The sequence below is a fragment of the Hyperolius riggenbachi genome, chromosome 6 (assembly GCF_040937935.1).
Source record: "Hyperolius riggenbachi isolate aHypRig1 chromosome 6, aHypRig1.pri, whole genome shotgun sequence".
Classification (NCBI taxonomy): Eukaryota; Metazoa; Chordata; class Amphibia; order Anura; family Hyperoliidae; genus Hyperolius; species Hyperolius riggenbachi.
This window is the reverse complement of record NC_090651.1, coordinates 53,593,403-53,609,963: the sequence shown is the minus strand read 5'-3', so window position 1 is coordinate 53,609,963 and position 16,561 is coordinate 53,593,403. Positions and strand designations below refer to the sequence as shown.

At 43.1% G+C, this 16,561-nt stretch overlaps 1 protein-coding gene across 12 annotated transcripts in view; it reads left to right on the top strand.

Moving 5' to 3' along the window:
* Positions 1 to 16,561, top strand: part of SGIP1 (SH3GL interacting endocytic adaptor 1) — a 206,634-nt gene that overhangs the window by 152,238 nt on the left and 37,835 nt on the right. For 5 of the 12 annotated variants that reach the window (XM_068239286.1, XM_068239287.1, XM_068239280.1 and 2 more), the window contains one exon: positions 12,643 to 12,702. The exons of the other annotated variants lie outside the window; for them this stretch is intronic. In XM_068239286.1, the coding sequence (XP_068095387.1) occupies positions 12,643 to 12,702 (60 nt within the window). The remainder of the gene's footprint in view (positions 1 to 12,642; positions 12,703 to 16,561) is intronic. 12 annotated transcript variants of the gene reach the window in all.

The window sequence follows — 16,561 nt, the reverse complement described above, 5'->3', positions numbered from 1 at the left end:
GATAAGAGGATAAAGGATACCGGGCACCAGCTGCTTTGCAAGGCTAATTTATTTCATCCCACCAAGACAGACACCAAAATTCAGGCAGTAGGTCTAACAGCCGTTTCGCAAGCTGACAATGCTTCCTTCTCTGAGGAAGCAAGCATTGTCAGCTTGCGAAACGGCTGTTAGACCTACTGCCTGAATTTTGGTGTCTGTCTTGGTGGGATGAAATAAATTAGCCTTGCAAAGCAGCTGGTGCCCGGTATCCTTTATCCTCTTATCACATCACAATTGTTGTCTTTCAACCGGAGGCACAGGGAGCAAGTGTTGAGGACCCCCCAGAAGGCTGCCTGTTGTTACATTTGGTGCCGATCTTCCTTTCATTCCTCTATCATTGAGTAATTAACTCTTTTGGCTTCCAGTATCACCTTTATGCGGATGACACCCAAATCTATCTCTCAGCTCCTGACCTGTCCTCACTACTATCCAGAGTCCCCGACTGTCTACGTGCCGTTTCTGCATTCATGTCCTCCCGCTTCCTGAAACTCAACATGACTAAAACGGAAATTGTGATTTTTCCACCATTGCTATCTACACCCCCACCAATTGCAACCATAACGGTAGACAACACCCCAATAACCTCAACCACTAAGGCCCGCTGCTTGGGGGTTATACTTGACTCAGAGCTCTCCTTTAAACCTCACATTGCCTCATTAACCACCACCTGCTATTTCCAGCTCAAAAATATATTCCGTATCCGTCCCTTCCTCACACAAGAGGCCACCAAAATGCTTGTTCATGCCTTAATCATCTCCCGCCTAGACTACTGCAACACCCTGCTCTGTGGCCTACCAAAAAACAGGCTAGCTCCTCTCCAATCCCTTCTAAATGCAGCGGCCCGCCTCATTCACCTTTCCACACGCTCTTCTGATGCAGCCCCACTGTGCCATTCTCTCCACTGATTACCCAGAGGATCCAGTTCAAACTCCTGACTCTAACATACAAAGCCCTCCACGAGTTGTCTCCTCCATACATCTCCTCACTAATCTCAAGATATTGTCCCTCCCGCAACCTTCGCTCCTCCCAAGAAATTCTCCTGGCCTCTAAGCTGATCACCTCCTCTCATGCTCGCATCCAGGACTTTACACGAGCATCAGCCCTTATCTGGAACTCTCTTCCACAGCCTGTACGTCATGCTCCAAACCTGGACATCTTCAAACGCACTCTTAAAACACACCTTTTCAGACAAGCTTATAACATTCTATAGCCCTTTATTTACTTATTTGTCACAATGTAATCAGAGGCAAAGAATCACTGCCTCATCCATCCTCCACCCCCTTACCTAGTGTGTCCCCCACTACCCATTAGATTGTAAGCTCGCAAGGGCAGGGTCATCCTCAGCAGATTCACTGCCTGTCTTTGGTTTCCATGGCACTGCCAGGCATTCATGGGCAGCTGTAAGTGTCCAGGGCTAGCAGTGATAAGGCACTTGAATGGGGCCATAACTATTTGTGTACATCTGAACTATTTGAGTACATCTCGTTGCCCCAACCAACCTCCAGAAATGACATGCATCATCCATCAAATGCCCAGTGACTGGACCGTTTGTCAGCTGCCAGCACCTACAGCGTTCATGTTCACCATCGTTCAGCTGGAGCAGCTGAGGTATCTGCTTGGCAATCTCTCGTTCAGCCATCTGTGTGTACCAGGCCTCGGGTATCCGATGGTGTATTTACATCAGTGCCTTAAATCGGACTGGATATAAGTATTTCATTTTTACAGTGAGGAGTATTTAATTTGTTGTACTGTCTGTCCACGAAGTGGTGTTCTGCTCCCCACTTTTTGCAAAAGCAGCCCCTCGGGGAGATTTATTTTTATACCAATATGTAGTTAGTCAAATATGGTTTGGGAAAGCTTGCACTATTTCCAGTGATGCAAGCGAGACCACAGGGAAGTGGTGGCTGCAGCAATGACTCTTAGCTTTGTATTGCATCAGGCAGTACAAAGCTAGCGGCAGTTGAGGCATGATCGATATTAGACAAGATTTATTGTAGAAATCTTGCTTAAAGCGAACCCGAGGTGGGATTTAATGATGTTAGTGGGGCACAGAGGCTGGTTGTGCACACTATCACCAGCCTCTGTTGCCCTATGGTGTGCCCCCAGGCCCCCCCTGCACTCTGCTATCCCCAGCGCCGTGCTAGCGACACACAGCGTGTCGCCAGCAGGCTGTTTACCTGTGACTGTCTGTCAGCACCGCTCCCCCGCCTCATCTGTATCGGCGCTACCCGCCCGCGTCCCTTCCCTCCAATCAGCGGGAGGAAAGGGACGTGGGTGGGTAGCGCCAATACAGAGGAGGCGGGGAGCGGCGCTGACAGACAGTCACAGGTAAACAGCCTGCTGGCGACACGCTGTGTGTCGCTAACACGGCGCTGGGGATAGCAGAGCGCAAGGGGGTCCTGGGGGCACACCATAGGGCAACAGAGGCTGGTGATAGTGTGCATAACCAGCCTCTGTGCCCCACTAACATCATTAAATCCCACCTTGGGTTTTCTTTATTATTTACTGTATATACTAGAGTATAAACCGACTCCAGTATAAGCCGAGTGCCCCCCCCCCCCCCCACACACTTTTATTTAAGAAAAAATGTTTGACCCGAGTATAAGCCAGGTTGTGGCAGAAGCCACAACCACAACACCACTCACAGCCATGGCCGGCCACACCAATATATTTGAAAAGAAGCATAAATTCAGCCGATTGCAATAAGCCAGAACATAGGCCTACAATGGAGATGGGCATGCAAAGAACTCCTGTTGCAAAGTTTTAGCTGGCATAAAGATAAAGCAAGGAATGCAGAGCCACATAGTCATGTATCTAAAACTTGATATAGGAATGCAAGGATTCTCACCACTCAGTAGACACTGTCCCTGTATACCTTCCAAGGCTACAACTCGAGATGAGGTTAGCTGGGACCTCCCATGGAAGTGTCAAGTGTGTGGTCTCCCTCAGATGATGCACCACTGTGCATATAGTGGGGGCACTGTGGGGGTTACTCAAAGAGTAGTGACTCCAATACAAGCTGAGACCCCTACTTTTGGGCCACATTTTTGGCCCAAAAATTAGGCTTGTACTCGAGTATATACAATAATTTAGCAAAGTGGTAGAGTAGGTAAATGATCGATATCAGGATGATATCGATCATTAACCTGATCTACCATTGACTGACCTGTGTGCTCATCTCTTCAGTCTGGGGATTTAGATTCAATCCAGCAGACTAGGCCTTCTCCTCCCACTGTTCCATGGTGCAGTTCTGTTGCTCTTGTGCCATTGTAAGTGTCTTTGGTGGTAAACGAGTGAGAAGGAGCACTGACTGGTCAGTGGCTTTGCAGCCTCATGTGTCCGGAATTGCACTTTACAGCCACTTGTGCTGCAGAAGCTTTTGTGTTGGGTTGGACCAGACAGGCTTCACTCCTCATGTCTGTGTGCTTTGGGTGTGCATTTCCTTGTAACTGGTAGTTCCGCCATGAACCACTTTCAATAGATACTAACCACTGCACACCGGGAGTTAAGGATGAGCGCACACATTTAGCGAATTTTGCATTGGGATCTCGCAATTTCGACTCAGAATTCCTAATTCACTGAATTGCGATTACTAGATTCCAAATGTACCGCGAAAGCACATCCAAATGTTTTTCCGCATAATATAAATTTAAAGCGTTTGTGGATTGCTGTAAGTGTGCTAATGACTACTGAGCATGCTGGAGGGATGTTAAAGTATAAATTACAATTATTTCACAAGGCACACTCAGAATCCTCAAAATTTGGAATTTTCGGCAGATTTGGAATTCGGCAATTCTGACCATCCCTTTTTGGAGCACCTCACTAGACCTGCAGTTTTATGCTCAGTACACACGATGCAATTTTCCTGTCAGATAGACAGGAAATTTACCATCGTACAGTAATTTCCAACATGTCTTTGTATCGAGAAAGGAATCAATTTTCTGCAGTACTGATTTTAAAATGGATCTCTTTCTCAAACAGAAGCAGTTTGGACATGTTGGAAACTACCGAACAGGAAATTTCCTGTAGATCTCATGGGAAAGTTCAATTGTGTGTACCAGGCATTACAGATACCCATACCCAGTTGTGTAGCCATCACCGTTTATTGATATCCCTTGTAACTTTTACCATTTATTAGTACTTACCATTGTCCAATTTCCGGCATAAGCTGTATGGTGTGATATCTGTTAGTATTGTTTTATAAACTTGTATAACATACTTCTGTATATTGGTGGCTTCTTACACTGAAACCTGCTTGTTTTCAAGTATTGTAATAAATGTGGTGTTTAACTATTACCCCAAGCACAAGAGGACATATTTTCGGCATGGTTCACTGCTTGAACTGGACTTTCAATATTTGCTTTCTCTCATTTAGATGATATTGTACAGACAGCATTCTGACTTGACCTCACTTGGGCTCTCAGGTTGGGACATGCTGATTGAATTTAAAAAAAAAAAAAGTCTGCAGCACATTGAAGAGTCCTCACTATTCATGAGCAAAAATATTCACCTATCATGCAGATTTCTACCAACAGCCAATCAAAGCACATGGGTGTCGGTCAATAAGCTGGCCTCATTACTTAACTGGCAGTTAAAGTGGGTCTGAGATGAACTTTTATTAATTGCATAATTGTGTTCCTTTCATATAGTTTATAGGGCATTCCTCAGGCCAAATACTTTTTTGTTTTAATACTCAAATTCCCTATAAACTAAACAAGCCTCTCCCACAGCTTCTCCAAAACGCCAAGGCACTCAGACCCATGTAGCAAGGGCTTATGGGAGCTCAGTCTGGGCAGGAGGAGGAGGTTACTAGCCAGGGATTTCAGAGGCAGAGGGGAGGGGGGAGGGAATTTTTCACAGGCTGAGCGGTGGAGATGCAGTTGCAGATTACCTGTGTAACGATGACAAACAGAATATGGCCGCTCTCATTGTATCACAGGAATAAATAATCATATACTGTTGAAGCTGTTTTCAGCCAGATTTGCTGCGTAAACTATCTAAACTTTAGATAAGATATATATATATATATATATATATATATATATATATATATATATATATATATATATATATATATATATACATACATACATACATACATACATACATACATACATACATACATACATACATACATACACATATATATATATATATATATATATATATATATATATATATATATGTATGTATATATATATACATATACATACACATATACATACACACACATATATATATATATATATATATATATATAACAAGTTACTTGTTATAGTTAGTTTTTCATCTCGGATCCGCTTTAAGAGGCTATGATTGGTTAATGTAATTCCCTGCCTTAGGGCTGGTGCACACCGAGCGGCTTTTTCAGCGTTTCTGCAGCCGCTTGCGGCTGCGGATCCGCTTGGTCAATGTATCTCAATGGGGTGGTGCACACCAGAGCGGGAGGCGTTTTGCAGAAACGAAAAATGCCGGGGTGAGGCACTTTTTGGATTGCGGATGCGTTTCTGCCTCAATGTGAAGTATAGGAAAAACGCAAACCGCTCTGAAAAACGCCTGTTCAGAGCGGTTTTGTCGGCGTTTTTGTTACAGAAGCTGTTCAGTAACAGCTTTACTGTAACAATATATGAAATGTACTATACTGAAATCCGCTGCAGCAATCCGCAAAACGCTAGCAAAACGCCATAGAAAAATAAGAAAAAGCATTTCAAAATCTGCTAGCATTTTGCGGATCTGCTAGCGGTTTTTGGTGTGCACCAGGCCTTAGGGCTGGTGCACACCGAGCGGCTTTTTCAGCGTTTCTCGCTTGGTCAATGTATCTCAATGGGGTGGTTCACACCAGAGCAGGAGGCGTTTTGCAGAAACAAAAAATGCCGGGGTGAGACATTTTTTGGATTGCGGGTGCGTTTCTGCCTCAATGTTAAGTCTAGGAAAAACGCAAACCGCTCTGAAAAACGGCACTTCAGAGCGGTTTTGCAGGCGTTTTTGTTACAGAAGCTGTTCAGTAACAGCTTTACTGTAACAATATATGAAATCTACTATACTGAAATCCGCTGCAGCAATCCGCAAAACGCCAGCAAAATGCCATAGAAAAATAAAAAAAAGCGTTTCAAAATCTGCTAGCATTTTGCGGATCTGCTAGCGGTTTTTGGTGTGCACCAGGCCTCAGTGGACATTTGCAAGCTAGGAGAATGCATCTCCTGTACACAACCCCACAGTATATGTTTGCCAGCATACTGCTTAGTCTCATGGTGGCCACTAATGGTCAATTTTTTATCGAAGAATCATTTGAGTGATCCGATAAATGTGATCGGAAATGAAATGTCGTAATACATTGATTGCCACCATCAACACACCAATCTGTACTTCCTATCCATCACAACTAATTAGGGGAAAAAAAGCACTTTTTTCTGATAGACAAAATTGCGATCAAATTATAATTTTCAGAATTGTTCCCAGTGAATTGGGGACACCAGCAGTTTTTCTTTCCCTACCAATCCAATAACAATTATCTGATCTGTCAAAAGATTCTTTGCTGGACAGTTAGTGGCCACCTTTAGGCTCTGTTCCCACTTCTGCTGAACCATGTATGGCCAGCGGGAGGGGACACCGCTCCGATTGCCCGCCGTGGTCTGGCTGGAGTCCAGGGCAGATGCGATACCACCACAGGCTATATGGGGGAAGGCATCCACCTGTCCGGGATGATCGGGGACTGCACAGAAGTGTTGCCTGCTTACCGCAAAGGATCCCGTGCATCCATTGCAGCGCCACCAGTAGGGATGATCAAAGATATGCAAATTCTTCAGAGCTGATGCAAATGTATGCACATTTTTATGCAAATATATGCAGCTTGAAAATGGACCAATCAGTTTAAACCTGGGTTTAAATTGATTGTGCCATTTTTTTTAAACTGCATACATTTGCATACAAATTTACATAATTGCGGAAGAATTTGTATCTCATTGATCATCCCTAGTGACAAGCATGAACGGCTCCTATTTATAAAATGGTAGCCGTTCACTTTCCCTCATCTTCTTAAGTGGGAACACAGCCGCTGGAGGTCTGAGGGGTGCTTGTTGTCTCCGATCCTATAAATAAATATTGGCTACAACAAAAAAATACTAGCAAACCAACAGCATTAACTATGTAGACAGTCATTTTTCCCTAGTAGTAGTCCATTGTTATAATAAAAAAATCTCCATCAAAAATGACCACCTGCGAACAGTGTGAAAGGACCATTATCGTGAAAAATTGTAAAATTTAAAATGTGTGTACACATATACAAAGTATTTTTCTCCCAGAGTAAATTGAGCCATAAATTACTTTTCTCTTATGTTGCTGTCACTTACAGTAGGTAGTAGAAATCTGACAGAACAGACAGGTTTTGAACTAGTCCATGTCTTCATGGGGGATTCTCAGCAAGGCTCTTATTCTATGTAAAGACATTCCCTGCTAAAGATTTATGCAAAGATGCTGGCCAACTTCCCTGCCCAATTCACACTTTTTTTGGACAGAGCAACTGCCATTCACAAAGTGCTTTTGAATTAAACAGAACCCTGAGAATCCTCTGAGGAGATGGACTAGTTGAAAACATGTCTGTTCTGTCAGATTTCTGCTACCTACTGTAAATGTAAGCAACATAGGAGAAAAGTCATTTATGGCTCATTTTACTCTGGAAGAAACGTACTTCTTATATGTATGTGTTTACATGTATTTTAAATTTTGCGACTTGGTCGTTTAATATTCCCTGAATTCTCTTCAGACAGGTTTAATGTTTATTATTTTATTCATGGTACAGCCATAAAGATACCTAGCGAAACCAATTGCTTTAATGCTAGGTACACATAAGATTTTCTGGCAGATTTAGTATCAGATCGATTTTTTCCAACATGTTTAATCTGATTTCCGATCAATTTCTGATTTTTTTCCGATCATTTTCCGTACACTTCTGTGGAAAATCAATCGGAAATCAGATCGGACATGTTGGAAATAACCGTTCTGATAGTAAATCTGCCAGAAGATCTCATCATGTATACCAGGCATAACCGCTCCAATGTTGGCAGTTTATGAAAAATAATATACCTGTATATACTCAAATACAAGTCAACCTTGTGTATAAGTCTACTCCAATATTAAACCCTCTTAAGCTGGAATTTTTAATTTACTCAAGTATAAGTCCACACAGCAAAGATAATGGCTGCTCTTGGGGCCCAGGAGAGGTTAAGGACTGCACTGCACACACTATTGCAGCCATTAACCCCTCCTGTCCCTTAAGTGCAGCCAATAACTCCTCCAGGCCCCCAAGTGCTGCAATTATTCACCCCCTACTTGCAGCCCAGTATTTCCCTCTTGCCCCTTTCCTTGTTAATTGTTGTGGCCAGGACTTTCAGACCTTTGTTTTCTTGGCATTTTCTTTATCAAAAAAGTATCACTTACCACTGGGTAAATTGCAGCAACTGGGAATGTCACTATTAGTACACACATTACTCAGTGTGCTCAGTGTTGCCCATGACTCATGAATAAGTCGACCTCTATACTTTTATTAAGCGAGTCAGACCTACATTTCTAGACTTATACTCGAGTATATACGGTAATAGTATTATTTTAGGAATGCAATCTAATCAGGACAAACCTATGACCTTTATAAAATAACTTCTATTTGAATTTGGAACAGTCAGTTTTGTAAATCTGAGTAGGGAAAATCAATGATATGAAAATAATTCTGAGTTGATGCAGGACTATGCACATTTTGTAGATAGATGCATGCACCTTGAAAATGGACCAATCCAATTCCAAGTTGGCGGGAGTCAATTGGTCCCTCTTCAAGCTGCCTACATTTACCTATGTGCAAAATGCTGCATCAACTCGGAATTATTTTCAAATCATTGACCATCCCGGTTGGAGAGTTTGAGGAACTGTTTTTGTTGTGTAGAAACAAATTTATACATTACAGATGCCATTCTAATTCATTGATCAATCCAGTTAAGCTTTAATTGTGTTTAATAAATACAATTTATAACAGAATAAAATGATGATAATCAGCTTTAAAATGTGTGGCATCGCAACCAAATGTAATGTGATGTCTGTGAAAAAAAAATCTTTTAGCAGTGTGGGGGTTTAATCTAAAGTATTTAAGTTATAAAATGTCTTCTGTTTTATGACAAGACCATACAGGTGTGCAGAACATGTACTGCCTTTCCCATCCTGTAGGGGTGCTAGAGATTTCTTCCTGGTAATATTCTGGACAGTGATCATAACATTCCATAGTCCATTATTGGTGCCAACACAGATGTAGGCAGCAACACGTCATTATTGTCTGATTGATATTAGACTCCTGTAGCCTCCCTATGTAGGTCTTGAAGTGTGGTGATGCTTGCTGTTAAATTCAGAAATTAAAGGGATTGTATATATAATTATTATTGACCCTGATTCGTTCTAAAACAATTTTAATCATGAAAATATAAGATGGCATAAACATTTTTTAATTACCATCTTCTGGTTACACTGGCAAGATTTGTGTGTAGGAACCTTGCATGCTGTGAAGTAGGAATGGCAATGCTTAAGAGATCTCATGGAGAAGCATGTGATTAGTTTGATCAGCTGATAGATTTGTAAGCCCAATCTACACGATACGATTCGATTACGATTCTATTTACGATTCGATTAAATCCAACATGTCCGATCGGGATTCGATTAATTTCGATTTGCTATTGCAAAACAATGGCAAATCAAATTGAATCGAATCTCGATCGGACATGTCGGATTTAATCGAATTGTAAATAGAATCGTAATCTAATCGTACAAAGAATCGTATCGTGTAGATTGGGCTTAAGGCTTTGATTTACTGGTCATGATCATGCGTTCAAACCAGGAAGTCATTACAGTAAATCTGAACTTTATAAATCTATCAGCTGACAAAACTGATAACATGCTTCTCCAGGAGTTCTCCTAAGCAATTGCCCACTGAAACATGGGGGAAGGAGCAGATGTCCCTGTAAGAGTACAGCAGAGGTATGTGATTGTGAAGAGTGGTTATGAAACTCTTGAAGATTGATAACAAGCATACAGTGACAGAATGATTGATTAGCCTCACTGTTGCATTTTGATGACACTTAATGTTTGGAAACATGCAACATTGCCGAGGACATAAAACTTTTACAAGAAGATGAAAACTTATTTTACAAGAACTTTTGGCTTCATTTGGCATCTAGTTTGAATGGATTCAACACATCCTAACAGTGAAGCTGAAAATGTGTGATGTGCCCTCTACGTACCCAAAAATCTAACAGAAGAGCAGTTACGAAGAGTTGAGGTGTTCAAAAACACTGTTGATAGAGATGTTATGTGCAAAGTCAAAATTGGCTGAATTTTCATCAAGTTTACATGTCCCTGACCATCTCTCAAGTGTGTGGAATGTTGGACTCGCCACCACCACAAAAATTCCATGTGTCCCTCGATGGTGTAAAGTCAAGCTTCTTCTTTCCTTGGATTTATGCGGTATAACCCTGCATGGGGTTCCAGGTGGACAGCTAAGGGTGACAACTATGTCGATGCCCTGAAACCACATTTGTGTGGAGCCACGAGGAAGAAAATGTGTGGCTTTGCTCCAGGACAGTGGCTGGCTGCATGTTGCAAATGTTGCATGGACAGCCCCGTAACACCCTCCTTATTGCCTGGATTGGGCACTATGTGATTTATGTGCATTATCCAGACTGGAAAAATCTCTCTTCAAGAAGTGAAAAAAACGCCATAGCCACAACACTAAATGAGATGTCTCAAAACAGACTACTATTTGTCTTTGAAACGCATATATATTCTATATCTGCAATTTGAAGAACGCTATTTAGGTAAATAAAAATGTTCTAATCTTTTAGAGCAATCCATTTCTGAATAAAAATAATTGAAGCTCAAATTTGTGCGACTGCTGAAGATTTACACCTGATTTTTTTTAGTGACGATAACCTCAGATTACGGTATATAGTTTATTGCCACATTCCTATTAGGTAGGTGATCTTTATGTCGATCAAACAAGAAGCGCCTCTGAAGTACACAAGCCTACAACGCTCCCGGCTTCAGCTTTTGTGCACAGCCAGATGGGGGCGTGGACATACAGGGAGTTTAGAGTAGGATAGAGCATGCGCCATTCCTACAGCTTATGCTTGATTTACTACTACCACAAAGCAGTGGCGTGGGGTAGAGCGTTGCAACCAGGGTTGTGTAGTTGAGGAGTCTGAATCAGGGCAATTTTTGGGTGCCTGGAGTTTATGGTTTCATAAACTGAGGAGTTGGAGTCAGATGAATTTTGTACCGACTTCACAGGTCTGGTTGCAACCAACAGAGGGGAGCTCATCCAAGTGGGGACTTCTGAGTATTAGGAACCCATACTACACATATTTTCATGTGTAGTCTAACAATTATGGGGTCAGTTGAGGTGCGCTTGAATACTCTGCCAGTAATGGCCAAAGGTCAACTTTCAGTCACCATGTCAGGGGACTTGCCTTTTTTACTAATGTAAAAAAAAAAGTACTACACACTAGTATAGCAAGATCTTTTCCTGCTCACAAAACTTGCCAATGAAGTGCTTATCTGCACAGTTAATATGGTTTAAAAAAAAAAAAAAAAAAAAGCAACACTTGTATATAAAATTATACATTCCCTTTAAAATGGCAAAGTAGATTCAAAACTGAAGTCTCTATTTCGGTTTGTAAAATCACACTCTGGCTGCTTATAAATCGGTAAAACCAAAGCAATTTCTTGGGTGGCGTTTCCGCTGTAAAGTATTGCGTAGTCCTAGCAAGGCAACAATGGCCACTATAGTGGCAGATCAAGCTTCTGTAGAGGATATCTCACTGCTGGATTCCGGAAGGCTCATAAGCAGCTAGAGGGTGATTCTATACAGCAAGCCCTACTGAACATTCCTATGTCAGTCTTGAGTGAATGTATCCTTTAAAGGACAGCTTTAATGAGAGGGACATGGAGGCTGCCATATTTGTTTCCTTTTAAACAATACCAGTTGCCTGGCAGTCCTGCTGATCCTGTGTCTCCAATACGTTTAGCCATAGCCCCTGAACAAGCATGCAGCAGATCAGGTACTCTGACTGGTTTTACTGGATTGTCCATATGCTTGTTTCAAGGTTTTGACACTGACACTGCTTATGACAGAAGATCAACAGGGCTGCCAGGCAACTGGCATTGTTTACAAGGAAATAAATATGGCAGCCTCCATATCCCTCTTACCTCAGGTTCCCTTTAAGGCTTCCTATTTCAGTAGGGATGGTCAGTGAGATGCTGAAAATTCAGAGCTGATGCAGTTTTTTTTGCAGATTTGAAATGGACCAATCAGATGCAGTATTCCTTGCCCAAGCTGCATAAATTTGCATACAGTGTATAAGTACTTGGAATGATTAGCATCCCATTGACCATTCCTATAGTCCGGAAGTGCAGAGTGAGTGGTGTTTTCCCTGTAGACATGTAGACAACGGCTTGTAGTACCATCCCAACAACCCAGTATTGTAGTGTTGTCCTGCTCTGACTCTGTGTCCTTCTCTCTCTCCTCTCTTGTAACCTCCCCCATCCCGCCCCCCCTCAATCCTTTCCACACAGAGAATGAACAGCCTTCCCTCATTTGGTTTGACAGAGGAAAGTTTTATTTGACTTTTGAAGGTAAGTAGAGCCTAGCATACCAAAGAACCTGCCCCATCCTTCCTCCAACCCCTCCCTTGTCCCCTGCAGTTCTGCCTGCATAGTCTGTTTAGATGCTTTATGATTGACCCCTACACTGCTGAGGGGTTAACATTGCTTTGCAGTCATAGCACATGGTCACCTTTTGCTTTTTTTTAATCAAAATCAGAGGTTACATTTTTGCATCTCCCTTAGTCCATGGTTGCCAACTCATCTTTTAAAGTCTACCTGAAGTGTGTGTGATGGGCATGGGGAGAAAAGTGGGCATTGCCACCAAACAGCTGTCCATTCTTCTGCCACGTCATTGCACTGACTGTCAAGTGATAATACTGGGTTAAGGATTATATAGCTCAGGAGCTGCAGGGAGGTCCTCTGCATATCCTAAAAGTGCTGATATGGAAGGCTGTAGGATTGACCAGTGGTAGTAGGACTGAGACCATAGAGAGGGTAGTATAGAGACCTAGAGAGTAATTCTTACTTGCTTGCAAATTGTATGCAGCCTGGAATTCGCTTCTTTTTACCCCTCGTCTTGCTGTGAAATACCCACATGTCCACCGTATATGGATCCTGCGGTTTATACAGGTTAGTGTTTTAGTAAATGTGTCATCCGTGCGCATTTTTTAAAATCCAAATCCCCACGCTCTATTTGCCTTTTCAAAGTTATTCAGGAGGCACACATTTGCCTTTCTTACACTTTCTTGTCTCTATTTTATGTTACAGCCTTATTCCAAAATGGATTAAATTCATTTTTTTTCCTTCAGAATTCTACATACAACACCCCATAATGACGATGTGAAAAAAGTTTAATTGAGGTTTTGGCAAATTTATTACAAATAAAATACTGGGAAATCTCATGTACATAAGTATGCACAGCCTTTGCTCAGTACTTTATCAGTAATTACAGCCTCAAGTCTTTTTGAACATGATGCCACAAGCTTGGCACACGAATCTTTGGCCAGTTTCACCCATTCCTCTCTGCAATTTCTCTCAAGCACCATCAGGTTGGATGGGAAGTATCGCTGCACAGCCATTTTAAGATCTCTCCAGATATGTTCAATAGGATTCAAGTCTGGGCTCTGGCTGAGCCACTCAGGGACAGTCACAGAGTTGTCCTTCAGCCACTCCTTTGATTTCTTGGCTGTGTGCTTAGGGTCATTGTCCTGCTAAAAGATGAATCATTGCCCCAGTCTGAGTTCGAGTGCTCTGGATCAGATTTCCATCCAGGATGTCTCTGTACATTGCTACAGTCATCTTTCCCTTTACCCTGATTAGTCTTCCAGTTCCTGCCGCTGAAAAACATCCCCACAGCATGTCGCTGCTACCACCATGCTTCACTGTAGGATGGCATTGGCCTGGCGATGAGCAGTACCTGGTTTCCTCCAAATGTGACGCCTGGCATTTAAACCAAAGAGTTCAATCTTTGTCTCGTCAGACCAGAGAATTTTGTTTTTTTATGGTCTGAAAATAGGGCCGGATTTACAGCTCAGGAGCCTATAGGCACATAAGCTCTGCTGCTCTAAACCCGCCCCTTAATGCAGACCACATCCCCTCAAGTCTTACCCCTTTTTATTATTATAATGCCCCACCAGCCCCTATAGTCAGATATGCCCCCATTACCCTCTATAGTTAGTCAGATGTGCCCCAATTAGCCCCTATAGATAGATGTGTTGCCCAATTAGCCCTTATAGTCAGATGTGTGCCCCAATTAGCCCCCATAGATAGTCAGATGTGTGCCCCATCAGCCCCTATAGATAGCCAGATGTGTCCCCCATCAGCCCTTATAGAAAGCCAGATGTGTCCCCCATCAGCCCCTATAGGTAGTCAGATGTGCCCCCATCAGCCCCTATAGATAGCCAGATGTGTCCCCCATCAGCCCCTATAGATAGCCAGATGTGTCCCCCATCAGCCCCTATAGATAGCCAGATGTGTCCCCCATCAGCCCCTATAGATAGCCAGATGTGTCCCCCATCAGTCCCTATAGATAGTCAGATGTGTCCCCCATCAGCCCCTACAGATAGTCAGATGTGTCCCCCATCAGCCCCTATAGACAGTCAGATGTGCCCACATTAATCCCCTGTAGGTAGTCAGATGTGCCCACATTAATCCCCTATAGGTAGTCAGATGTGCCCACATTAATCCCCTATAGGTAGTCAGATGAGCCCATATTAATCCCCTATAGGTAGTCAGATGAGCCCATATTAATCCCCTATAGGTAGTCAGATGTGCCCACATTAATCCCCTATAGATAGTCAGATGTGTCCCCTACCAGCCCCTATGGATAATCAGATGTGTCCTCCACCAGCCACTATAATAGTCCGATGCGCCCCCCCAATTGGCCACTGTGGCGCGCCTGTACGTACTGGCAGCGTCGTACCATAGCAAAGAGACACCGCTGTTACCTAGGAGATGACGTTGGACGCACTGCATGGAAGAGAAGCGATCATCACTGGCATGTCGGCGCTGGTGAGTCTTCGCTCTGCTTGCACTCTACAGGGAGGAAGGGAAGTGAGCACTTTGGCAGCTAGCGAGCCGTCTGTAGGTACAAGCCTATCGGACCTATGGGTAAATCTGGCCCTATCTGAGAGTCATTCAGGTGCCATTTGGCAAACTACAGGCGTGCTGCCACGTGTCTTTTACTAGGGAGTGGATTCCGTGTGGCCACTCTACCATACAGGCCTGATTGATAGATTGCTGCAGATATAGTTGTCCTTCTGGAAGGTTCTCCTCTCCTCCCCGATTGCTCAGTTTAAATAGCTGGCCAGCTCTTGGAAGAGTCCTGGTGGTTTTGAACTTTTCCACTTACGGAAGATGGAGGCGAACAATGGCAATCCAGTGCAGGAGACTTCAGTGCAGCCGGCGCCACCATATACTGTAATATGAATTACGGCTATAGTGGCGCACAGTGAGTAACTTCGGCGCCGTCAGAAGATGGAGCTGAAGTTACTTTTAAATCGCTGTAATTCGGCCTCCAGCAATAGCTGGAAGCCGCATTACATCATTCCCCACTATCTACGTTGACCTAGAGGGGGAATAGTAATTAACGTCGCCGGGAACTTGTGCAGCAGCAGGATAAGCCATACCGGCTGTATCCTGCGCCCAAGTCTCCCGGCGACGAATCCTCTTGTACGCGATGGAGGTCACTGTGCTTATTGCGACCTTCAAAGCAGCAGAAAATTTTCTATAACTTTCCCCAGATTTGTGCCTCAAGAAAATCCTCTCTCAGAGGTATACAAACAATTCCTTTGACTTTTGCTTGGTGTGTGCTCTGACATGAACTGTCGACTGTGGGACCTTATATGGACAGGTGTGTGCCTTTCCAAATCATGTCCAATCAACTGAATTTACCACAGGTGGGCTCCAGTCAAGCTGCAGAAACATCCCAAGGTTGACCAGAGGAAACTGTATGCACCTGAGCTCAATTTTGAGCTTCATGGCAAAGGCTGTGAATACTTATGTACATATGCTCTCTCAATTTTTTTATTTTTAATAAATATTAGCGCATCTCAAATAAAATGTAATCCATTTTGGAATAAGTCTGTAACATAACAAAATGTGGGGAAAAAAAATGCACTGGGAATATTTTCTTGAGACATATATTCCTCTCTGTGATCCCCGACCACAGCTATGCCTGGGGCCAGTCAGGGCCTGGCGCATGTGCAGTCCACTCTGCACACCCCTTGTATTGGGGTGTATTATGTTTCCCCTGGACTGGGGACAGCAGCTGTGACAGAGAGCATCTGGGCATGTGCAGTTCGGAAAGAAAGGAACTTCAAATGTCCAGGACGTTCTCAACCAAGGCTGCTACACATAGCCACGTGAGAGAGATTACATGGAGGGCACA